The 27886-nt window shown below is 37.8% G+C and overlaps 2 protein-coding genes across 6 annotated transcripts in view; both read right to left on the bottom strand.

Annotated features, from left to right (window-relative positions):
• The window catches only part of LOC142982555 (nucleolar protein 4), a 151836-nt gene that overhangs the window by 107967 nt on the left and 15983 nt on the right, over positions 1 to 27886 (bottom strand). The gene's annotated exons all lie outside the window — the stretch shown is intronic.
• On the bottom strand, positions 12031 to 14463 carry LOC142982882 (uncharacterized). Its single transcript, XM_076129605.1, has 2 exons — positions 13605 to 14463; positions 12031 to 13515 (listed from the first exon to the last, which is right to left on the bottom strand). The coding sequence occupies exons 1-2, from the start codon at positions 13944 to 13946 to the stop codon at positions 12820 to 12822; spliced, it is 1038 nt and encodes a 345-aa protein (XP_075985720.1). The 5' UTR covers positions 13947 to 14463; the 3' UTR covers positions 12031 to 12819.

Raw genomic sequence — 27886 nt, 5'->3', positions numbered from 1 at the left:
TTTGATGCCATATTTGACCACGAGACACAATAAAGTAGAAAATACAAAAGTCATGATTTTCCGATAATGTGTGATGAACGAACAAAATCAATTGATCCGTTTTAATTGGTCGAAGTGGAAGTCATAGGTTTTTAGTGGTCCGACGGAAAATCGGCCTCAGTCATAGAAGTAAAAAAATCATAAATATGGCTACCAATAAATTGTCATAAACACCCAACCCGCACTTGGCCAGCGTGGTGGACAAAAGGCCTAAACCCTCCCTCATTACGGGAGGAGACCCTTGCCCAGCAGTGGGACAGTAATGGGTTAAATTTAATTTAAACATAATTTGTAAAAGGTCTGAGTATGCAAGCGTACTTAATTATAATCTATCACAAAGAAAATGACCAGTGTCGGGTTAATCCCGTGTCCTATGTCATGAACAAAGCATATTTCCGATATAAGCGGAATACCAGTTGCATTTAGCTTTGTGTAATTCGTACAACCTGTGATGCGGGAACATAGAACATAGAACATAGAAATATTTTTCACACATATTTGATATAGTAAATGAGTTATTTTGCTGCTCAATTGTCCATTTAACTTTAAATATTATAGGTACTCAAATCTCTCTGTCTAGTGTCTGGTATTACCTAATTGAATATATTATGATTTGATTTTAATCTTATTTTTTTACTTTGAAAATATTTTGTCCGCGAGGGAGACCTTTGTCCGTAAAATACAAGTTTCTCATTCACTGGAAATTTCAATAGGTCAGTTCGTAACGGTGGTGTATGACTTGCCCCCCGTTTCTGAGGTACATTTAGCGGTAGTTTATCTATTCAATAGTGTTAAAACTCATATAAAAAAAACGCTCACAGATCGTTTACCGACCGGTGAGCGCAACTGGCTATGGGCGCCTCACACTCACCTAACAAAGCACAATCAAACTCGAAACTATCTCCGATCAGGAGTTATTCAAGTACTTTATTGACGAATATCAAAATCGTGTCGCAACAGTTAACTACAGGCCATAATTTATGTATCAGTCAAAGCAAGTGCCGCGAACTTAAGTCAGCCATTATTAAAACATTCAACTCTAACACGCGAACGTGAGCATTTAATAAAGAATCAGTACCGTACAATATTCAAGGGTTTAAAGATTTTGAAGTGTCTCCAAGATATTATGAACTTGATGTGTCCGTGGCGCTATGGTTCAGGGCACTACCATTATGTCAAGAGGTCGAGGTTCGATTCCCTTAAAGCACAATTATTTGTGCGATCCACAAATAAATGAGTGGCTCGAGTCTGGTGTACTTCGACTCCGTTGTTTGTATGTTAGTAAAAAATCCCCGCGACACAAGAGCAGTTCTCAGTGCGGCAGCTGTCTTTAAAACAAAGGATTTTACCAGCTAGTTAACACCAAATTTGGCGTTTTCACTAAGTATTTTCTTTCAGGAAAGCTCGTGAGATTAAAGGCATTTGATCCCTATAGCTAGCTTCATCATCATTAGGAGTTGGTAGACAATCATGTCTGCTAAGAAAAGGCTCTGTTTCTCTCAATAGGTACTATACAAAATCTCAGCGATTTCTCATAAACATAAACATACCTATATACTATTATTATGTATAGAAAGATATAACGTTATATAGCGCGGTTGTTATAATCGCAGGTACAATAAAGACGAGCGTAGCCAGCCGTGCGGTAATCCACCGAAAGTACCGGGCGCCCATAACATGTATAGATACTCAAATATTGAACGAGGCAGGCGGGCGAGCATCACCGCTAGGGCTGTTAGCGATCAACTTATCGGCGTGTTTGCGCTACTCACTAATGCTCACTATAATACGGTAAAAGGAAAGTTCATACAACTAAGTTCTACTTGACTAGTACTAAAACTAGAGGTATAGTAGAATCATGAATGGTCAGCTTATGAAACTACATTGAATACATATTTGTGTATTGAAAAATAACGTTTCCTTAAACTTATTTTCAAACGAACTTCTCAAATTATATAAAACACTGTAATTTATCTCACGCGTACAACGGATACAATTTATTTTCTCATGGGACCACCAAAATCGTTAAGAAAGTGCGGCAACCCTAGTTGGCACGACACAGGATACGGGCCGCGTTATCGCGCCCCCGCGGCGGGCACGTCACCCTGTCACCGAGCCGGTTTAATGGGCTGCCGTGTACGCGGCGCGCTCCGGCTTGATGCTTCTTTGATTTATGACACCCTGGTACCAGTGTTGGGCAAAATTTAGTTTGATTGATGATTGATGATTAAATTATTTATTCATGACTAATGAATAATGACTAAAAAAATTCAATCATGAGTCGTGATTGATGATTAATTAGTGTTAGTGTTAGTTATTCAATCATGACTAAAATTTTAATGACTAAAAATAATAGTTAAATAAAACTAAGCTTTTCAAGTCTACGTTCCATGACTGTTGATTTGTTAATCACAGGTTTTTAATTAAAGCTAGTTTTACAACAGAATCAGTAATTTTTTTTTTTAATTTACACAGGTACACATTTGCAAAAATAAGTTCGGGCTAATTTAGTTTAAAATAATTTAAATTGCTTTTTAAAACTACGCGTTTTGAAAATCAAATTTTATAGATAATGGAATTATCTTCTTTCAGTCAACTTAAGGTGGTGATCAGTTATAGTTTTATAGATGTGTTCAATTAAACTAAAATTATGTCACCTGAATTAATTTTTTTAGTTTAATCATCATACAAAAATACAATAAATTAGTCATCAGTCATTTAATCATTAAATGATTGATGACTAATTTATTTAATCATGATTATGATTATTATTTTTACTCATGATTAATTCAATCATGACTAAATAATTCATGACTAAATTAGTCATGACTAATCAATTGATTGAAAAAATTAGTTGATTGACCCAACACTGCCTGGTACCTACGTGTGCGCTCCGTGATAAATGTGTTTATTAGTTCGACAATACTTATTAGGGAAAATTCGGTATTCATCTAATTTATAGTACGCGTGCATATACTTAATTCAATTCACTTTATTTCATGCATGATATTATATTTTTGTATGAGTTGTACTTTTTTCAAACTATTTCTTTGTACGAAATTGCTTTACTCCGAAGCAGTAGAGAATCTTTGAAACTTGCAGTGCAACAGCAAACTTCAATTGATATGACAAACGCGAACTTAAGCGGAAACTGAAAAGATATAACCCGACAAAGACAGCGATACCAAAAATAGAAATAGAACATCGCTTTAAAACAGTTAAAATATAATTCTTCAAAGTGTGAAATGTATGTTCCGTGCGCTGTACGTGGGTAGCATGGCAACGTTCAGTTAAGCTTGTGGCCGGCGGCCGACGGGCGAGCCACCGCGCTGTGGGCCGCGCCCACCGACCGACGCGGCTTCGATACGGGGTGTGGGATACTCTTTGTTTTTTTAGGCCACTCGTGCCACGCAACACGATAACTTACGCTTGCAAGTTTTTTTCTTGAATACTAAATACACGCACTGCATTCGTATGGTTTTTGTTATGCATTTTTGTATATTTCGTGGAAATTGTTGCGATTCCCTGAATGTAATTTCGACTTTTATGACGAGATGAATTGTGGAGATATTAAAGCTGCTCGTTTGGAGAGACAAAGAAAGTTAACATCCTTACCACAGAAGAAAAAGAACATAACCATATCTTCAAAAAATATGAAGCTAGCCAACGACTAGATGAAAAAATTCACTCATTAAGGCAGATAATAGGTACTTGTATATAAAATATCGCACATATTCGAAGTAAATCAGTCAGTAGTAGTAGTATCAGTAGATTAGACCACCCGTCGCGCTAATGAGTCACGTCTCGTATTATGACTTACTAATGTATTCTATCATTAACGCTCAAGGTGGCTAATATAATATTGTTCTATAACCTCTCCACCGCTTATTCATTGTATTTTTGCGAATATATTATAATATCATTTGAGACTCACATAGATGATTTTTAACTCGATGAGAGTTGGATGAATCATCATTCCCATCTTTAAGTTAAAAAAAGCAACTTGGGCAGCATTGAAAATGAGAGTCAGGTCAATTTAATGAACCTAAACTAAGGTTCTACTATCTATGAGAGGAAATTTTACACGTATATATAGAAGTTTCACGTAACTTTTGCGAAAACCTATTTACTAGTTACTCTTTTATTTTGCTGAAGCATTGTTAATAGAATTTCAAGTCGTTTCTTTTTTTCGTTAGTAATAATTTGGTTTAATTTTTGTATTTTATATAATAATTTAATTTTTTGGTAGTAAATACATACATGCCTTTTCCCTATTGGCGTAGGCAAAGACCAAAGAACGCTATTTAGTACGATCCTTACAAACTTCATTGACATCCATACATCTTTTAATACATTTTTTTGTAGCATTTAACGCTTAAGTTAAGTTATTTCTGCTCGAACGTCTCAATATCTCTTCGACCTTCATTACACATAATTCATATCAAGACTCCCACATTTGGTAGTATGTGGATCTGAATATCGCAGATAACTTCGTACTACTGCATGAATATTTAGGACACTTCTTGAGCTAGTTGCCCGCATATTATGTGGCTGGGTCCTCATCGTGGCGGAATTTAATACTCTTCAGCAACTATGTATAGGAAGCCTTAGAGAGTTCTCTATAAAGGCTTGAGGCGTAGATGGTGATAGATTTCTGAGAAAAAATATTTTTGTAAGACGTAAGAAACCATTATTTTTCGGAATTGACAAAAGAGTTTAAGTTGTCACGCAAGTAGTCGACGGTTCGTACCCGAAGCAACACACCAATGACTTTTCGATGTAACGTGTGTGTTTAGAAATAATTATCACTTGTTCCAACGGTGATGGAAAACATCGTGATGCAGTCTTGCCTGTCTGAGAGATCTTTAGAACAGTTCTTGGAGGTATACAAAGTCCTTAATTCCCAACCAGCGTGGTGGACTCAAGGCCAAACACCTTCATTCCGGGAGGGCCTAACCCGTCCCTCATTCCGGGAGAAGACCCTTACCCAGCAGTGGGACATTAAAGGGTTTAATTTAAGTTGAATAATGCAACTGTAAAACTCTTTCTTTTGTGCAACAGTCAACAGACGACATATCCGTGATGAGAAGTACAGGACATCCGGCTTTTTCATAGAGCGCATTCACTGCATATTTGCCTGCCTCGAGGCATACGTCTAACTAGGGCCTTATTAACTGAGCTAGGTATTTTTTGATGTTATCGCGGCTTCCCGCAAGGGTTAGACCACATTCTGCTTGTTATATTTTAAGCTTTATAAGACTGGTGTTTTGACAAAGAGCAAGCCTTGAGTTTCTTGCCGTGTCTTCTCACGGCAGCTTTTCCGAAACGGAATGACGATTTCAATACTTGTTAAAAGTTTATGAAATAATAATTATGGATAAATGAACCCTCTATCTGTAACAATATTCTCTCTACCAGTGCTTTATTAAATGACAACAGCATACGGAACTTCATGATAGAATACTTGGAGCACTTTGTCACACATGAGACAATCATTCGAAACTTCACAACACAGTAGTTGCACCTCCGAAATAGACCAGTAGCTCAATTCTCTACTATTATCGACTACCGACCACCGGCTAGTTATCGAGAAATTTTGTATGAAATTCTGATCAGCGCTTCTAACGGGCGTCGTAGATTTAGGCAGTACATTTTAATTGTCAAACTTTCGATACTCGTCAGTACAGAATCGTGCCAGATTCCTTTATACACCAAATTCAATAGTCATCAAAAAATCGAGCAAAATCGTAAATTCAAATGACCAAAAAGCTTCTGCTTCGGTTTGGAACAATAATTTAAGCGTTGCATCTACATCAGGCGCTGTGTTCGTGTCGAAAACCGGCGGGCGTCGTTCTGGGCTGCATAAAAAATGTCTGGCGCGGCGCGGGTCGCTAACGGCAGCTCTAATGACGGTGCGCTCCACGAACGCTTTGTGATAGGGCTGCGATGTTTGACGTAGCTTTTTTTATCTCAACGTATTATGGATAATGAGGCTGACGATCTTATAAGATTTAGGACGTACTCTTTGGAAGGATTGAGGGGTTTTGGATATTTTTTGAGGTAGAAAGTAGACCTATCTATACCTATGAATGTTTAAAAATAATACGAGGGCTTGAAATTTTTCAGAAGAATTGAATGATAGCTCTCAACTGAGAATCGGGTATTTTTTAAGCCATGATACTTAGGTACTGATAAAGTAAAGAATTGTTCCCAAGGCCAAAAAATACAAAGTACCTACACAACCATACCCTAACAAAATTACATTTCAAAAAGAATCCTCCTCATAAATAAGTAATAAACGTGCACAAATTAAAAACGCGTCGCGTCGTAGCCCTGGCCGGCGTGGGTGCGAGCTTGCCTCCTACATATTTAATTTGCCAGGACTGGTTTCAGTCCGGGCGCCGCGTCGCTTTGTACCGCGTTATGGCTCTATCGCTCGCTCCACAGGGCTGCCTGATGAGGAATCGCTACTTTATTGGCAAGTGGGCGTGCTGAATACAGACCCACCGATTTATGTCTCCCAGAACACTTGACAACAACACGAAATATTAAGCTAGTCGAATTTGTTACTGAAATTCAATTGTCTTATAGGAATTGTAAGATTTGTACGAGCTAACGATATAAACACTTTTTTTTATTGAACTCTTGACACGAGTCAATAGGTAAGTTAACATGGTTCTATCGTTATAGTGAAAAACAAAAGTTGTTTACTCTTTACAGTGTATCCATTAGGTTTAATGGATAGACAATAGGTGTTAGTAATATATTGACAGCGACAGTAATGCACCTATTCAGCTATCAACTCATCAAGAGAAGAATGAGATGAAAATAAACTAAAGATTCAATTACATCTCTTTTATTAGAGAGCAATGCCATAAAACATGGGACTAATAGTGTTAATTTCGGGGTGGTATTTCATATACCTCTGCTTAAACCTTCGGGTGTAACAGGCGTGGTATTATGTGTGTACTAAATAAATTTATTACTGTCCCAATATGTTAAAAAAAAATAACTCATTAAAGTCCCACTGCTGGGCAAGGTTCTCCTTCCGTATTTAAGGAGGGGTTAGGTCTAGAGTCCACCACGCTGGCCAAATACGGCTTGGGGACTTGATGTATGTAATATGTATATTGTAATAAAACAAAATCTATACAGAAGGGATAATTATAAGAAAATTGAGATTAAAGTCTCATTTTAGAGTCAGTTTTTCACAACCTCGTATATTGAAATATGGCGCGGGGCGTCGCAGTAAGCCGAAAAATGTAATCCTCGGCACGAACTCTCTGAACTTAAGAATATCCGTAGAAAACAATAGAAAAGTTTGTCACCACATGGAATATTTAAACTATTGAAGGGTCAGCCGAGTTTTTTATCTATTGGGACCTCAAGTCTTGTTTAATATTGCACGGGCGGGTCTGGCCTCAAACTTAACCGGTTCAGGGTTAAGCTAAGAAAAAAAATCCCGTCGCCGAATTTTTCTGGTTTTTTTCCATTCAATCAACATAAGTTTTTAATACGTATTATATAGTTATTCCATCTGTACCGTAGCGGCACGAAAGTTTCTATAAAAAAATATTAGAAACATTTCTTATAACTGCTTTAAATAGTTGATTTTGACAAATCTCCCAATAATTATTATAATTTAAAAGCATAGGTTAAGAAAACTCCGATTATATCTGCTACCAAAAGCATTATTATTGGCAGCCATTGATCGTTTTAAAAGATTGCCTACTTACAACAAAAATCTCGCCTATTTCCTGCACAAATTTCACAGAGCCACAAAAGAGGCTTCCGTAAAACTCTTATCATTAAAAAGCTGAAAGCATAAAACACTTAAGTATAACGTGCAACGAAAACTGTCATAACAAACTTTGTAAGCGAGACCTTTCTTCAGCAGAAGACCAGAACGCCTTAAAGAGAACTGGCTTCATAAGTTCATATCTTAATTCATAATTCAATATTCACTCCGTTTTCTGCGGCAAAGTGCAAGCGCGCGGGAAAAAAGCCAGCAGGGCAAAAGAGGGAGGCCTCCCCCCTCTCCGGGCAAGCGTGGGGGGCTCGTAATCCCTTATCGCGGTGGCCGACCGCGCATCGACGATTATTATAAAGAGTGTCATGTAAACTAGCGTAAGTTGAAGAAAGGGGCCTGATTTATGGAGTGCGTGTTGTGTCGCGTCTTATGTTAGGGGTCTTATGATGAATTATACCACCTTTAGTTTCTTTTTCAATTCTTGGGAAAGGTTTTTTTGGTTGGCCTTTCTTATAGGAATAATGTCCATTACTGTAGTGTTACTTATTATATTGAAATTTTACCTCTCCGTTCTGAACCCCATGAACACTGTAAAAACCATTGATCAGTGCGATATTAGTCTTTTCGCAACAAATATGAATTAAAATTCTAAATACTTTAACATACATACATAATATCACGCCTTTTTACAATAAGGGTAGGCAGAGACTAACGCCACTTGTACGATCCATACAAACTTCCCAACTTTAAATTTCCTCTAATATACGTTTATTAATATAAAGGTGGCGACATCTACGAAGCCAGTTTGGCAGTAATCATTCTAATGTCATCGGAACAGGGTGAATTAGACAAACGAGATTAGGGGACGAGATCTCTTATTAAGGCAAGGAGGATAATGATGGCATTAAATTCATACGGTTTATTTTGATCGCGAAAATATTTTCCTTTTCGATGTGGGTAAGCGTTCAAATTCTTTTTCTCTGGTAACATACTTACAACACCAACATACTTATATGAAAATTTAATGTGTAAGTTAACGAAAAGTATAAATAGTGATGATTTTTAATAAACCTAACTAGTTTTCATAAACAACTCTTCAGTTTTCCTCCAATATTGGTCATAATAAATACCTACCAACAAAGAATTAACTGAAAACTCTAACTTTCAAGTCAAATTACAGCTTAGCATGATTCTTCTAAGACCTGTTGCAATAAAATAATAAACAAAAAAAACTACCAAGTATCAAGAACCTTTGCACCCCGTACACGCCCGCGGTCAGTGTGAACTACCGTCGACTGCGCCCGTCCCGTACCGAGACTAACTATCCACCTCTCTCCCACACTATACCCCTCTCACTCCCACCCATAGAGTCGCGAATCAGTTGAAAACTTTCCGGGAATATAATCGGATTTGTTTTAGAGGTTGAAAGTCACGTGTCGGGATTTGTAATGTCGGAAATTTTGAATTTCGAAGTATAATGTCAAGTTGAGATTTTGTTGCGGGATGTAGGTGTTTTGACACTTTCAAGTTGATAAACGTGAAAAATATTGTAATTTTGGATAACTTAATCATTTACTGAAAAATGCATATCCAATATTCACATGATCGGAAAAGTGATTATTTAGATGGATGACCAAATACAAATAACTAAAAGTTTCACACTTTAAAACCGGTCTGGCTGTAAGCAACACCTAAAAGTATCCTACCTATGAACACTTTACTCTGAAGAAGTAGCCCGTAGCCAGTTGCGCTCACTGGTCGGTAAACGATGGGTGACTGCATAGTGGTATTTGAACAAGGCGTCTCCGTGCTTCGGAGGGCACGTAAAAAGTCGGTCCCGGTTGTTGTCAATTAAGATAACAGTCGTTAAGCCACGTCAAAGGCCTTCGGGTGGCTTAAATAACTTTGACACTAGGTTGACCCCTAACCGTACGACAAGAAGAAGAAGAAGACTCTATAGTAAGCACAAAGTTATTTCCAAGAATAGACACAATCCTGAAGCAAGCTCTTAGTATATAGTAGCAAGCATGATGTCAGTCTTACATATGTACAACCAATACTTAACTAGAATATAAATAAGCCCCGATAGCCTAATAGTTCATAAGTTAAGATCAAATCCCACACATGAAGAATGACGTAATGTACTATATTTAAGTCTTTTAGATTATAACACTAAGATCTTGGTAAGGAAGTGGAAATCAGCGCTAGTTTCGCTCAAACTTACATGTGCGTCAGTAAAATCTATACTAATATTATAAAGCTGAAGAGTTTGTTTGTTTGTTTGTTTGAACGCGCTAATCTCAGGAACTACTGCTCCGATTTGAAAAATTCTTTCAGTGTTAGATAGACCATTTATCGAGGAAGGCTTTAGGCTATATAACATCACGCTACGGCCATTAGGAGCGGAGTAGCAACGAAAAATGTTACAAAAACGGGGAAAATTATGAACCATTCTCTCTTATGTGACGCAAGCGAAGTTGCGCGGGAGTACAGTATACATAAAATCACGCCTTTTTTCCAAAAATATGGGTGGGCAGAGACCAGAGAACGCTATTTAGTACGATCCTTACAAACTTACTTTGCTTCATTGCTATCTATCTTTACATATTATTTACATACGCGTTGGCGAAATATTGGTTACAAATTGCAATGCATTTTGTAACCAATTTTACTAGCTACTGGATAAGGCTTATTTTTGATAGCGGTTTCGTTTGCTTGTTACAATATAAGGTACAATTAAAAGTTATTATTCGGTTTTCAGTAAGTATCAAAAGATTTATTCGCAGATTTTCCGGTTGGCAAATGAAAGTATATCCCTTGCTCTTTTCTTAAGTACTTTTTAAATCATCTATTGTATTACATTGTCTCAAAAATTTTATAAAAAAAATGACAGAGAACACCATAACACCCCCTCTCTCAAAATAACAGGACATTTGTAAACTCGCCCCAATAAAGGCGCGTGTACACTGCATTGTATTAACATAATAACAGCGACGCGGGACGACGCGGAACGGGACGAATAATAAACGGTAATGGGGCGAGACGATCAGTAGCGAGGTGCAATGCTCTTACTCGTATTGGGGTTCGAGTCAGAGTTGTGAACGAGTCGATTATTGTATGTATTAGACTGACATTTAATTTTAGCTAGCTTTTGCTCGGAATTCTGTTTGCGTAGATAATATTTCTACAGCCTATTCGTTTTTTAGGTGCATAAACTATACCTAATTATACTACTGTTAAGTTTTAGCGTGATTACGACTACAGATAAAAAATTGGTAAATTATTTAATTACTGCATCGAATATTTTTTTTATGTAAGTCCAAAATTTTAACTGCCTCACAAATATTTGTTTCGGCTTGTTCTTTGTGTCCGTTGTTTGTCTTTGAGTATTTATAAGTACTTTGTACCAAGATTTTTGTTCAAATCCAAATAGAAACACAAGTATTTTAAATTATCTAGCTTCAAATATTCCCATCATACGATCCCGTAAAGTTTCTATTCTACATACCTAAAGCCCTCGCATCACACATTTCCCGCGGCAACATACACAGATTTCCCGCCATTCCTAACTGTCAAATGACGCGCGCTGTCAAACGTTCACGACTCGCCATTGAGACGCGCCGCCATTGCGTCGAAGTTAATTTATACAATAAATGAACGATGTTACCATGTTTTTGGTGAATTCTAGGAAATATTGAAGTCGGAAAACTGAAAAGTCGTTTGTTTTTATTTTTTAATTTTCGTTCATTTTTGTTTTTGTTTTTTAGTTGTGAATGGTTTAGGGTCAATGACTTTTTGAAGTTGTGTGTGTATAATAAATAATAATGACTATTATCACTGCCTCCGTGGCGCAGTGGTTTAGGTCGCCACGCCGATACCACTGCAACGGGAGGTCGTGGGTTCGATTCCCACACGGAGCAATTATTTGTGCGATCCACAAATAATTGCTTTGGGTCTGGTTGTGCTTTGTGTCCGTTGTTTGTATGTTTGTAAAAGTCCCCGCGACACAAGAGCAATTCTTAGTGCGGGAGTTGTCTTTTTAAAGATACAAAAAAAAAAAAAGATATTATTGGTACCGGAAAAGAAAATTATGTAACTATGGAACATATTTTTAATAAATTAAGCCTAAGCTTTATTCAATTTTCTAGAGAGAGTTTATAGGTGTACTTTCTATTTCAGAATTATCGTTTTATTTACTCTTGCTTTTTTTAGTACTGTTATATAGGGTGTTATAAAACTCATTGTTTATGACATTTATAAAATATTTATTTCTCAATAAATCACATTCTGTTTACAATCTAATTGTGGCACATAGAACAACAAATATATAATATTCCAAATTATAACCCTACTTTGAGGTACTGTCACTATTCTGAGGTAATTTATTTCATATTATTAGCATGCATTTAGATTTAAGGATAAACTCCCTAGGCAATGCCCAAATTACTCGGTTATAAAACATTGACACGATAAAAGAATTAAAAATACTAAAATTATTGCAAATATCCGGGTAATTCCGGCATTGCCCAAGATTCCTAAACAATCTATATTAGACACATTTATAACACATCTACTTTTAAAACCTATCACAATAAAATAAATTCGTAATGTTGGCAACATTTGAAATTCGGGGACACGATAAAAAAAACATTTAAAAATATAAAAAATTATAAAACGGTAACTTTCGTTTCTTTTTTCGTAAAATAAAATAACACAGCCGAAACATCGAGATCTACGTCACACCGAAATGACTAGTTTTGAAAAAACAATCTACTCTTATTTTTTTCCCATAGAAAATAGTTTTAGACTTTTTTTATACTACACATCGATCACAATAATATTTGATCTAAAACACGTATAAATAACGACATTAAATATTTTACCCAAATCACCGGGAAGTGATCATTTGTGCGTCGGACGCTTATTACGAACGTACATAAAAATTATGAGCAAAATTCTCTTAATTGAGAATGATGAGGTACTTTAGGTTGTGTGTGAGCAAAAACAGGTGTCAAAGTAGCGAACAGAGTTTAGTCCTCTGCCTCCGAACCCAAAGAATACTCGGTCTTCATATCCCTGTTCATGTCTTCGGGAGAGTCGTTCCTCAAGCCCAAAGAACGGGATGCGTAAGAGCTCTGAGTAGCCATACTGGCTAGAATGCCATTAGACAATGCCTGAACAGAAAGTGCCTCTTGCGACGGCCCAGCATAACTATATTGTTGGTAAACAGCCTGTATCCGCGCAGCGTTCACCAACGTTTGTATTTTCAGCTGAGTGTCCAGCGCCAAGCTAAGAGGCAGCTTCCGCAGCTGACTCGCTATCAACTTCCCGAACATCTCGAATTCGTTCTCATTCCCGTTCTCAGAGTGTTGGCTCAGATCCTGCGGCAGATCCGTGTGGTCGCCGCTATCTGAGTTACTCTTCTTTTGTTTCGTCGGCACCGGGTAAATAGTTGCGAGGGAAGTTGTCAGCGGTGTTGCTATCCCTACCGGAGGATTGAGGAATGGCGCGGACGTCACCGGCGGGAGGATGCCGAACGTCCCCTGATTCAGGCCGAACGGAGTGCCCGGCCGCGGCGACGGCGTGTTGAGAACGTACGGAGTCGACGACCGCGTCGAGCTGCGACGCTTTCGCGGACTTTTCTTTTCGGGAGATTTTCTTTCGCTCAAGTCTTGCACCGCGTCGCTGTCGTCGCTCGCCGGAATCTCCAGCAGACTGTTGTCCACCTATCAAACAAACGTTCGACTTCTTTACATCACAGCGCATGTGTAAACATGTGTAACGAGCGTCGTAAACAACAAAAGTATAAACTCACAGAGCTCGGAGTGACGATCGCCCGCAGAAACCTGTCTGCGTGCTCGAACCACGTGACGCTCGGCCGGTACGCATGCGCGCCAGCCTTCCTCGCCGCGCGAATCTTCTTCAGCTCGACGCTGTACGACGACCGTATGTTCTTTATTTTATTTTTCAATTCTTTAACGGAGACGTCGACCAAACTGAGCGCGTTTATTATCTCAATGTATCCTTGCTCCCTTATTTTCTTGTTCTTGTAGTGTTCCGACACCGGGTTCCAAAGGTATTCGCGCTTCTCGTACTCGATTATCATCTGGATGGTGAGGTCCTCGCTCCACTTGGGGTTGGCCAGGATAGCGACCATTTTGTTTTACAGCATGCTATTTAGCACGGTTAGATTTTTATTTAGTCGGATTTGTTATTTAATTTCGCGAGTTTAGTATCGTAAGTACTAGGAGCGCAGAAGGGTGCGGGCGGTTCGCATGCGCGCAGCATACTAAAAGCACGTCGATGGGCCGGCACCCCGCGCGGGGGGTCTATTTCGGGAGTAGCCGGTATCACGCAGCCGCGTGCTTTGGAGCGTGCTGTTTCCTCTTCTCACCGCTCGGAGGCTGGGCACGAGTGAAACGGAAGATTTGTGGCGGCCGCCGGCGGACGGACGCCTGCTCGTTCCTACTAGGCGACCGGCCGCCACTGACGACTCGCCAACTATTGTCACATTCACTATTCAATTGAGCACTTACGATCTTCGGCGGTATTGAATTTTAGATTTCCCGCAACCGTACGCCACGCGACCTAGACGGAAAATGTAACAAATCGAATTGTAAATTTTATGTTTGTTTTTCTGGTCGGATTGTTGCCTTTTATGACTTGTATAATTTACTGTATAGATTACGTTTGTCCGTTGAATCAGATATTTTGAAGTATTATCCGCGTTGCAAATAAAATATTAACAACACATAATAATATCGAGCAAATTAATAGGTACTTTATCAACAATCAAAAGAGTAATTTTACTTTATTAACCGATTTAAAATTCCAATTATGGTCATAACTTTGTAGAATCTTATTTTTTCTAAATTAAGATGATTCTAATAAGAAACTTAATCACAGTGACTAAAAATCAATAAAAGCATTTTTATTAAGTGAAACTATAAACTTTTTACTAAAAAACAATTTTTACAAAACTTTACTTCATATAACTTAGCTCAAAGAGTTAAATATCTGTGATAGAAAAAATATCACACTGTAAAAACTACAAAACAAAAAAAAATCGAATCGTGAATTTGAATTTCGACTACAGCACACTACATCAAGTGTGTACGGTGCCCGAGCGTCCATGATCCTTGAAAGTCGGCTCTCGCTCGGTCGCCGGTCGTCGTCGCCGGCCGGAGAGGCGCGGCGCGGGCCATTTACTCGCGCCGCTCGGCGACCGTGGCGTGTCGACTATGCCGCCCTCACGTCTGCACATGTTTGCAGCCGATAACCTCACCGACCGCGGTGACTACGCTTAATTGTCCATGCAATTTGCAGGATTGGGTACCATATTTATCTGATGGAAACTTTAATAGTAGGTTTTGCATTTTAAAATTAAGAAACGGTGTTTGATTATGGTCTTTGGGGTAATGATAAACTGGTGTATTAAACTACTGGTCACATTAAAGTTTAACCTTATATAAAAATACCTAGAGTTTTGTTAACGGTTTAAATTTATTCATTAAGTTAAAGTTTCCATCGCATGATGAAACCTCAATTAACTACAAAAGCTTTGCCGAGATAACGATTGGAACTTTTGACACCTAGTGTAACATTTATAAATGGATAGTGACGTAATTGTAATTAATTATGTCGTAAATATGAGGAGTCACGTAGAAGAAGGACCGATTAATATTGAAATAGCACCTAATAAAGATAATAGGTGCTCGGTAGAAGTGTAGAAGCGATTTGAATGCAGGTGCAGTAAGATTAAAATAGTGGAAACACTTTGATGACACGAAGAAGTGACTTTATGTGGATACATGATTGTTTTGAATTAGCTTATCTCAGTAATGTCCTACTTAAAGCAATGGCTACTACTGGAGAATAGTTTTCTGAACTTTATCGGAAGTTTGTACATTTTATACTTCATAAATTTTCTTCACTGCGTTTTCCCACAGTTTCGAAACGATTACTGCTTCTAATTGTGGTTTTAATAGTCTTTAAATTTTAATAGTTATTTTAATGAACTAAGTATTTTTAATGCTAACGTTTCGGTATTCGGTATGTCATGAAATTTCGGTTAAAACGAAGAATTTAGTTCTTAGAGTGTAAAGATTGAAATGAATACTCACACACCTTTCTCTATCAAATATTCCACTGTACAAAATATTATTATAATTACAAATACAAACGTATTTAAATTACATAATTGCGCATTTAATTAACATTCCTACTCGTCACTTGCTGTTTAGGGGTGAACTGGCGAACAAATATTTCAAGTCATATTTGTTCGTTAGGAGTGAAATTTCTCCCGTTAACTTGACAATAGGAATCCCTGTTGTTGTTACTCTCTTATGAAATTTCTTACAAGTATTCAATGTTTATAATCTAAGGAAGTAAAGAATATTAGAGGTGTGCTATAGAAATAGGAAATTAACTTACAGAAACACATGAAGCATATTTTTGTGGGCACATTTAAATATTTCTTGCTAAAATTCTGGGCGTTACTTTAAACTTCGAGTATAACTAGTACTATTTGCGAAGCAAACTTTATTTATTTGTCAATAAATCAATATCTGTTTGTAAAAAAAGGATATAAAGTGATGTTTCCTAGCCTCATCGAGATTTTACCATTTTTTTTTATAAAAACGTTCACATGTCTGCCTTGACATGTTATCCAAACATAAACAAACACACATCCTTCACCGTTTTAATTAAGCAAAACTATCAGAACAATTGTGCCGCTATAATAAAAGCTAAGTGGCAATATTCGTACGGCTGACACTGTCAGTGGAAACGCCTTAGATAAGATGCGGAACGCGACGGGCCTGGTAACGCTGGCTCCACACGTTGGCCCCAGGATAGGACCCAACGCGCAACGCTATTCGTCTAAAGTGTAGATCTAGAAAAAGGCATTGGTCCCACCGCTGGGGCGAGCGTTGGTAGTCGTGTCGTTTAGATCAAAGGAATCTGCGCCAACGCTCGCGATCTGACGGGACAGAACTAGTTTATTAGCCAACGTGAGTGCGCCTCACCGTTTGCAGTCTACAGCCCAACGTTGGAACGATCGTTGGGGCCAAAGTGTGGAGCCGGGGTAAGGAGGAACGGAGGAAAATCTCGGCGATGCGATGTGAGCCCGTGAAATATGTCGTGGAAATGTGTGCCGCTGTGGCGCACTACGGTTAAATATCGCCCCGGCTCGCCGTTATGAGATCAACGTTGCTGAATGGAATTGTTGTCATATTGCAGGTTGGCTGTTTTGAGTTGAAATAAGGTTTTTGTGGAGGATTCAAGGTGGTGTCGAATTAAGAAAATCTAATAAGTTTTAAATAAAGGCGTAATTATAATAGGTTTAACTAAATTCGTAGTTAACTGTAATCTAGTCTTTAAAACTGGCTCAAGCGATTCTTTTATCTTTTCTCCAATACCGCTATGGATACCATCTTAAAGAATGTTAGCTATATTTTATACCTAGTAACTTTTATCTGTATTTCTTTCAGCGTTTCCTACTTTATAGAGGCTTACTAGCCTCTTATTTAATACTATACAATATCGTCAACGTAAAAGGAGTCTGTTGTAATTTCACGACTTTAGTTTAGTCGTCATATTGAACTAATTTAAACAAACTTACTAGTAAATATTACATAAATAAACGTTTCATGATTCTAAAACTTAAAAAATCTTCAATTCAAACTAAAGCTTTTTATGTAACGAATGATGACACTTACAACTACAATCTAATAACCAGTCGTATTACAAAAAGCAGGTGACTACACAAAAACATAGACATACACGCATAATATATCAGACATCATTATACATATAGATGTCAAGCGGTCCCGCGTTGCGTCACTGCACGCGAGCCCATCTATCTACGGTGCTATAGTTCCACACACCCACCTATAATCCTGACAAGCGAAAATAAACCTTATGGGAGGAGATATAAAGATTGTGTGGGTGGTAAATCGTTGTGTGCGGCACTCGACTTGATAGGTGCCGGTGCCGGCGAGGCCAAGAGACAGATAAATATCGCTTTATACTCATCGCATCGCTTTGAAGCAGTGCGGTCAGTAATTTTCTCGCTCTCACTGCTGTGGCGTTAGCAGTCCCGTGTATATTTATCACGGTGATATACTAACGTGCTTGGCGACAGCTTTTACGATTATTGTACGAGCTTTGTTTGAAGATTATGGTAAGATTTTTAACTGAGAAAAGGATGTGTAGTATGATTATGTTCAGGAAGTCTGGTGAAGGATGTAAAGCGGTTTCTGGAGACGATAAATTACATCTTCAGTAGCAGAATTTAGATAATGTGGTTAATATCTTCAATATTATAGAAAACAGAACAGAATACCAATATCAGAAAAAGACTAGGCGTCCCAATAAGCTAACTTGGATAGACCTAAAAACAGTTCTCTCATATTAGCAGAAATATTAGTAACAGTATTAGTTTCCTCCAAATAGATGAGCCAAGTTATATCTCACGTACCGATTATCTAAATTAGTGGCGATTTCTGTGGAAACCTAATATGCAATATACGTACAGACTTCTCGTATTACAGACACTAGTTATGGTCCGTTTTCATGAAGATTATTGTGAAAAAGAAGGTATTTTATTGCCATATCCCACCTTTATCTGGTAAAGTAGGTGCTGCACAAAGAAAAATGATTTGAAAGATGTGTTTTTCTGGAAGATGAAATACTTAAACTACTAAAGAAGAAACATCATTAGCGTCATTAGTGGGTTTATAGCAATTTCAGCTGATATAGGTGGTTATCAGTAAAAGGAAACCTATGCAATATTCCCTAAACAGCAGAAAACTTATTTGCTAAAGTACCAGGTATATTAAAGTAAGTGATATCCAAGCGGAACCGCAGTACGATAGAGCGCAGTTTCAGTTTTGCATCTGCGTGAAGTGAATTACAAACGATTGTGTGTGGTCCCGACACTCCCGACAGCGATTTGTGATAGACCTTTTCATGACTCGCCTTGTTTGAGAGAATACTTAAAAGGACTATATATCTGATTATGGCAGGTTTAGGTATATCTGGAGATGCAAGCGAGATGAAGGTATGACCGTAAGGTGGACGTAATGTGAGATAATTTATAAAAGTGATAAAGAAACTGAGTGTCAGTAGCAACTTTACAGCAGTAGCTTTTACCACTCACAGCTACACTTGACATTTTTTTGACGTACTTACTGTATGCAAAGTACTTAAGTTTACCTATATTAAAACTAATCTCACAAAAGAAGATGGATTTTTACTCGATTTTGATAGATTTTTCATTAGAAAATATTTTCTTGACCTTATTCCAAGAAAAAGAAGAGTTTATTTCTATATCCGACTCGAATCCAGAAAGAAATGCAGAATAAATAACGGTACAGGGTAGAATTTAAATCAATAATAACTGATCAAGCCGCACTAAAATCTTATAATCATAATCAGTCGTCACAACCACGCGAGGGTGTAGTGTGTGAACCTGTCTGTTCCGCTCGCCATCTGTGACCATTGATCATTATTATCTCACTGCTAAGTAGTTAAGTATGAAAATACGTCCGAATAATGAGTTGTCAATACGATATTCAGTAGTTAACGATTTAATACTTATTTGAAGATTCATTGCTTCAAGCAAGTTAGATAATAAGTTACCTGTATAGTTTTATTCGCGGATGGAATTTTAGCCGAGATTTTCTTATATGTATGTACTTTTTTTTGTTCAAAAATATAATAATATGTTAGCTAAACAATGGGCCAGTAAAATAGAAAATATTGGAATTTTCAGCTCAAATTGAATAGCGCTGTAAAAAAACAGCAGATACTGGTGGGTAAAATACCTCACGCGTAGCTTCATATATTGAAAGTCTATATACAAATGAACAGTGTTGTAAATTGACAAGTGTATGTCAGTACCCCGTGGCAAAGCGCCATTTTGCAGAATGTATCACGCGGTAACATAATGAGGGTGACAGTACGAGTCGGGCGGCGTGGGAGGCTAACAGGCTCGAGCCCCCTGGCCCTTTGACGAGCAGCCGACCGCCGCTATAGCGCGCCTCATCGTTAACGATAACGCGATATTTTGATGGATATTCCACATTTTTTCGTTGATAAGTTTAGATGAGGCTGATAAATAATGTTTCTAGTTTAATGGAAGTATTGTGTTGTATGTGATGTATTATTTATATTTAATATGGAATAGTTAAGATTGTAGTTTGCGTGGGTTCAGTAAAGATAATTAAAGCATTCAAAATTAATTATGAGCCTGTCCTTAGCTACCTTTTCTTTGGTTTAATACACAATTACGACAAAAATTTCAATAAAATAGAACAATTTACATTACACAAATTTTGAATAAATATTAAAAAATGGACCTAACAACAAACTTAAACTAAAGGAAACTACAAACAACACTTACCTAACTCCATCTACCAAAAAACAAAATTCGACATAAAAAAAATATCAAGTATCAAACAGTGTTGTGTGGCGTATAGCCCGTCAGCGCTGGCACTCGACAGGCGCGCGAGGCGCGGCCCGGGGCGCGGCGGCAACCTACCACGAGACGTGAGCGATGCACATACCGCCCGCCTACCACGAACACACGAACACACGAACACGACACGCGATCTACATCTACACAGATGTGCAATACGCTATGCAACATTTATTTCCTACCAAAATTATAATAAAAATGTAGACTTTAAGTCCGATATAATTGTAAGTAAGAATTTTGACTTAAGTCTATCGTTGTAAAAAAAAAAGACTTCAAATTACAAGACTGTCGTTGCAAAGAAAAACAGTCCACCCAATAAAAAGATATGAGGTAACAAACAAAAAAAATGTACAGTCAAATTGAGAACCTACTTTGAAGTCGGCTAAAAATATCTATATTTCATGGTATTTTTGTAGATGGCCAGTAACAACATCATTAAAGCATTCCAAATTGAAATAAATAATTTAGAACTTTAGAACTACTTTTGTCATTGCTATCAAACTAAAAATATATTTATACCTATCATACACTTTTTGCAGGTGGCCAATGAAAACTTCAAGAGTTTCGAAGTTTTCAGCAAATAAAGTAAAAACAACTCATGTAAGTATGTCTTAAATGTCCATATGTTGTTAAACGTGGTTCATCAACATAATGTTTTGTATAGTTCATCAATGCTCATACACATTGGAATGTTGGTTTTCATTCAAATTGCAGAGTGATTGATGTGTACAAGTACTTGTTTGTTATTAAGGGCGCCTCTTCGCACTATACGTCTAACTTGTATGTCAACTAGGTACTCACTGCCTACTCGTATATTATACCGGTATGTCGGTGCCGACATCCGCCACCTATGAGTGCTCGCTCACTTGTAAACATGTGACGTTTCACTAACTACGCCGACATGCATAATCATGATGACATGTAAGACACCAGATAAAAATGTATGACACAAATGTGAGACGTGAAAATATCAACAAGTTTGAGCAAATGTATTTTTCGTTATGAACCACCTTCTAGTTGCTAATATCTCGCCTAGCCTGCCCCACTGCTCTACGTGAAACATTGTTAAAAGAACCACAAAAACATGCTGTCATTTTAGTTTCTTTGAAGAAAACTGAAAGGCTTTCGACGGAAAATAACAAAATAGCGAAACATGGACCTAACAAGCAGCTGAGCAAGACCTCTGGAAATAATAATGGTACAAAAAAATCCGTGGAAAAGAGAAAAAAAAAGAAAAATCGTCACCCGGGGAGCGAGGGCTAACGAGCGTCGGGTACCAGGGTGGCATGACATTATAGAGGCACGCGCCATTAGACGAGCGTCGGGCGGCGGGCGCGGGCGCCCCGGAACGGGCCCTATTTCCGCAAGGAAGCGCGCCCGGAAGCCGCGCCGCGTCCGCCTCGCCTGTCGCTAAGTTACTTCGCTCCTACTCCTACTGAGTTATGTGCGCCTGATGTCTGCACTAGATTTTGATACGGGTATGCTACGCCTAGTAAGTCTCCAAGTTATTCCGCTGCGGTGGTTTTATACTCGCTTCTACTCTGGCTTTTAGTTTAAAATTTAAACTTATACATAGAGAAGGTATGTGCTATGTACTAAACTACATAAGATACTTACATAGCTATGTCAGTTAATGTGAGGAAGACTTACATAACGCCGTTGAAGATATACAAAATGGTTGACGTACCTGAAAAATAAACAGTATGATTATTAAAACACTAATCAAATAGTTAGTATACAAATCAGTTTCAGCTATGTTTACAGCTGTGTATATTCTGGACATTCAAGCACAGTCATGCGCTGACGACACCAACATAGGAAATAAAAATAACACATAATATTACAATAGTTTCTTAAAGAATAAAAATAACGACTTGTCGCTGAAAATGTTGTTTAAGATGCAAAAGTAATCCACTGTGAATACCAGGTAAACATAAAAACGAAACAGTACGGGATCCCTAATTGGCGAGTCACCTAATTCAGTATTAGGTTCGCGCTTGCCCGGGTACACGGCTCGGTTAGGGCGCATTAATCAAAATTAAAAGTGGATTACACGGCACGCAATGACTTTCGCGGTAAATCTGGGACCCTGGTAGGGTGAGGGGGAGTTTTCGTGTCACTAGTTTTGACCGCAGCTTTGCCAAAGAAAAAATCAAATTTTAAGGGAATCCCTAGTTCTCGAAGAATCAGTAGAATGTAAATAATATAGTTCAATGACTAATCGAATCAATTACTTTTGTAGTAAAAAGGAGGTCAGGAGAAGTCGAGATCCTTACGTTATGAAAATCTTGACAATGAATAATAACTTTACAAAACACTTGAATCATAAATTGACGTCACTTTGACATTTCGACGACAGGAACTCGATTCTGCTCGATGGTATCGAGATATCTCAGTAGTGCTACTTAGCACGTTTTATATTTTCTAAATGCTATAACTAATTATTTATTATATACTTAGCTAATTAATTTAAGTTTTCATCAACCAGGTTAGTCTAAACCTAGGAACTAACATTTTCTAGGAAAGCTAGTTTTCTGCGAATCCCGTCACAAAGTTACGACTATCAAGAGAAACGCTTTAATTGGACTTTCCCTGAATCGTGCGTACATTTTAGTTGACTAGTTATTAAATATGACTCTATTTCCTAGTACGTACGATCGTGAAGTGTCATTTTCAGACATAATACTTTTGGACAAGTCCATTGCTCTATTTTCCGGTTACTTTATCCGTAATAATTACTTTGAAGCTGAAAGTTGATCATTACTTTGACAAGATGTATGGATGTGAAAGAAGCAAAGGAAGTTTGTAAGGATCGTACCAAGTGGCGATCTTTGGTCTCTGCCTTCCCCTGTAGGAAGAAGGCGTGATTTGATGTATGTATACTTGTATGTATGTGTGTACAACTATAAAGTATGTAAATGGATTATCAATATTTAAGATTAACGCAGATCAGATTAATGTCATATTTACTCCAAACAGAGAGGAGAGCTATCAACAAATCAGTATAATAACATGAAAGCAGAATTTCAGCCTCCAGGTAACACAGTTCCAAATAAAATCTAGTCAGGTATCAACATTTTCAATAGCAGAACAACACCAATATCTTCACTCCATCGCATGATCGTAACTACATTTGTTACGAAACTAAAATTTTTATATCACATCAAACGGTCGAAGGCTCAGTAAATCACACTCACACAAAGAAACCCCACGACCATACAAAAGATCTCCCGGACATATGGCGGGCGGGCCAAATTGATAACTTGATAACGTCCCGGGATCCGCAATCCCGCGACCCGGGAACCCACAATCCCGGCCCGGGGCTTATCCGGGAGAAAAAGATATGGTTTTTAGTGGCGGCTTCGCTCGCTGTTTATTATTTTTATGTAAATCGGAATGAAACGATAACATTGTGCCGCGTGTGTTCGCCTCCTCGTGTGTGTGTGTGTGTGTTTAACTCTAATGGTTGTGTGTAGGCTTGTACAGATTAAACTTACAGGAGAAAATTATTTCTACTTTTGTAAATCTTACGTCGCTATGCGCAACTAACATTACTTTTTCTGTTGTTGAAAAGAAGTGCTATCTCGTAGTCAAAGTTATTTGACACAAGTTAGTGTAACAACAGTGAGATATATGCACTTGAAGTGTGAAAATAAGCTACCCTAAGCGGTGATATTAAGGTTTATTAGAAGTTATAAAATAGTAATAAGAGCTGTTGAGGCACTCAATAACCTGATTATTTGTTAAACAGCTGCTGTTAAGAGTGATATCACTACAATTATGGTAGAGAACCATATTAATATTTAGAAAATCAGTGACCCGCAGGCTAATACAGCTGAAGGTGGACCGTTTGACCGACTTTATATTGGAAATAAGTACATAGAACTTATTAATTATAAACCAGGTAAATCGTACATTCTATTCTCAAAACAGTTGTCATACTATAGTTCTATATTTTTAGTGTCTTCTAAACCCCGAAGACATTTAAGAAATGTTTTTTGGAGTATTTGTACGTTTTTACTTACTAACCATTAATCGTATGAAAGCAATTGTTAGTAGTAGCATACAAGGGGTCACTACTACAATATTGTTAAACAAGCTGTGACGTAATATTGCTGTGGACCGAGAGCTGTGACGTCACAGGCGAATTCACACCACAATTAGTGTCTGATCGAACTTGCGAACGGCTAGGCCGGTCCGACCCTTGTCACTAGATGTAGAGACACTGGAATAGATAGGTTTAAACGGCATTTGTCAAAAATATAAGACTGTTTTTGGGAGACGGATAACATATTGTATTGGTGTTATTTAAAAAAAAATGGGTTTTATATACTCTTATACATAATGTATGGTATAGTAAATGTAATTATTTGGTGCATTGGTAAAATTACGCTTTTAGTCAATTAAGAGCTAATTGTAACGTAGAGGTTGTGTAATAGTGCTAATGAAAATAATTTTCCGATGTTTTAGGCATTTGTTACATGCCGAGGAACTAACCTACGTCTTTATAGAGTAGTCTCTTTACTTTTATTTCGCTTTTTCTTTGGGTTCCCTCTTTCTTGCCGAACGAAGGAGAAAACGAAACAATACGAATCTTTACTTTCAGAACTTCAGAAGCAAACAATCCTCAGAATTTGTAATACACATTAGTACAAAATCTCTGATCATACCAGGACAAAATAAAAACAAGGAGGTCAACAAAATAATACAGCCACATCTAGTCCACAATTGTATTTTAACTCAACACCATAGTCCCTGGGCGCATATCCCCGGGCCGGGCGGTCCCGGCGGCGTTTAATTCCATTCCGCCCCGCCTTCTCGGGACTCGCCGACGGCTTAATGAGATATTACAGCTGTAAAATGATGTCCCCACCTGTTTCTGTGCCCCTAGTACCTACGGGTGATATTGCAAATCAATAGCCTTTTGATTAATGAAGAACCCAGGCTTTGGTTAAGTTAATTATAGTTTTGATCTTATTCAGAAGTTATCTCATAGAAATGGCTGAAATTTTGTGTGGATTAACTGCAAGAATTTTTTTTTCGGGTGTCAATAAAAAAAAACCAGGAACTGCCGTTTTCCACAAGATTTCGACAAGTAGTTAACTGGAAAGTAATTGCAAAGTTCTATCTTATCTTTTCGAAAACTTATGAGCCACACTACACAGAAACCCGAATATCCGCAATAGTAATTTGCAACAAAATTCTATAAAAACAAGTTTGCATAATTTAATTGCCCAATGCAAACCACTTATTGGTCGCCTCATACTTAGCAGTTTGTGGTCACCCATCCAAAGGACACTCACTGCATCTATCTACGAATTATCAAACAACGTTAATTAGAAATCAACATTATTATAAAGGCTTTGAAGGCTTTTCACCAGACGTTTGTTTGATAACTTATGTAGAGCGGTGTCAGAAGGGCCGAGTGGGCCGACAGCCGGCACGGTAAGGGTAGCGGACTGCGGACCCAAGCCGGAACTATAATCCTAACTTCTAAGTTACCCTGTGTTACCCTGCTAATTCTAACGGCACTGATCGTTAGGGACGTTTTGATATGTCGATAAAATGTCTAATAGAATAATGGCAACACATTTTTTACAATTATAATTGTATAATTGTAATATGCATCCCGCAGTTGGTCTAACCCCTTATGACATTTTATGAGGAATCCCGAGTTAGCAGAGGAGCAGTAAAGTAAAAAATATCTAGTATGTGACTTTAGTCTTACGCAGTATTATTCTCTCTTGTATGAAGCCTATAATTTTCATTTTTAAAGCATTTTCTAGCAAAATTCTATTGCGTTGCATAAGAGATATAAGTACAAGTATAGCACAAATAGTTAAAGACCTTTAAATTCGATAATATTCTAAACATAGAGTCCGATGACTTAACCAAAAATAAGTACACCATTCCCAAATACACCAAGTTAAAGCAGCCAAAAAAAAAACTTGCAAATGCAGTTTCAAATATAGCAAGTACCTATATCATGTTTGGCCGATGGTGCGAGGTTGGCGCTCGGCGGGCGGCAGTCGCCGGCACGTTCGCCATTTTACGTAGCGTTTTTACGATGTACCCGATAACGTTTACGAGCCGCGCTGAGTGGCGTCGCCGCGACTCGCCCCGACTGATTGCATGCGAGCGCACCACGTGGTAAAGACGCTTTATATTATGTCGATAGAATTTTGAAAGAGGGATGATATTGGTGCGAGTTTGTGAGGAACTGTCCAATTTTGGCAGTATGATTTTTACTGCATTGCCGTATTTGTACCATGATAATACGATTTTTTTTAGAAAATAAAAGGTTTAAACCGAAATTTGTTGGAAAATTTAAGTTTTAGACCGATCTGCCACTCCCTACGCTTTTTCTTAATCTAACTTTTCATAATTCTTAACTTATAAACTCTCCTATAGTTTAGCAAAGCTCTCCATTAGCACTAACGAAGATACTAAACACAGAACAACTTCTTAATGCTTTAAAACAATATCGATGTCGATGTTTTAACACTGTAGCCACATCCCCACGCGGGTCGTGTATCCGTGACACATCGTGTAGTGTAGCCGACGACATCGCGCGGCGTATTTTATGCGCCCCGTCGCGCGGCCCCGACCGCGCCCGACCCAGCCCGACACCACCCGAAGGGCTACCACAACAACGACACTGACGTTTATATTTCTTAACCGTCTTCAAAAAAGGAGGTTATCAATTCGTCTGTATTTTATTTGCTATCTCGATAACATTCTACTGGGTGGATCAATTTTGATGATTCTTTTTCTTTTTTAAAATTGCAACGATTGAGGTTGAATACAACTAGCAGTTTCCAAAAAAAAAAATCCTATTTTAATCTTCCAATTGCAGGAAAAAATAAGGTGTTACTATTAAATAATATGTTTTGCCCAGCAGTGGGACGATACAGGCTCACAATAATAATATTACGTACTCTACGAATTTCATTACCATCTTATCTATCATAGAGCAGGACAAAATAGTTTCAAGGAAATTTATACCTTTCTAGGAAGCGGGTTTTTCACCCTCGTCCCGTTCAGAGACAATCTACATTATTAACTAGCTCCTTGGTAGAAAATATTAAAAGCTACTTAGCCCGCTCAAGTCTGTAAATTAGTGAGAGAAAATGTCGGCCTGTAGAGAGTGCAACTTCAAAAACTTGCAATGTTTATAGGGCAGCAAATGTAAGTGGATTGCTGGCAAGAACAACTACGCTTATAATCTGCTTAATCTACTGTTCTCCTGGTAATATTTATCTAGAGCATTTGTTAGATAACAGTTTTTCAGAAGATGCTTCCTTTATTCGCCTTGTACTAACTTTACATCTAAAGACATGACTGGGGTAAAAAGCTAACTAAAGAAAAAAAAACTATAGATCACTGAAAGAAAAATTGATTTCCGACCCTAAAAATAATTAAAGCTTACTTATTACGAACTTACGAATATATTTTTTGAAAACAGTTTTCAAAGCATCCTAAATCTACTATTTTCATTTTTTTCCTAAAAAATCGAACACTTAGGTACAAATTAATTTTCTTTACACTAATATTATTTATTCTTCGGTTTCCTCTGCTGGCATTTGACATATTTTTATCATCCAATAAATGAAAAA

The sequence above is a fragment of the Anticarsia gemmatalis genome, chromosome 22, assembly GCF_050436995.1.
Source record: "Anticarsia gemmatalis isolate Benzon Research Colony breed Stoneville strain chromosome 22, ilAntGemm2 primary, whole genome shotgun sequence".
Classification (NCBI taxonomy): domain Eukaryota; kingdom Metazoa; phylum Arthropoda; class Insecta; order Lepidoptera; family Erebidae; genus Anticarsia; species Anticarsia gemmatalis.
The sequence above is the reverse complement of the archived record's forward strand: the minus strand, read 5'-3'. Positions and strand labels throughout refer to the sequence as shown.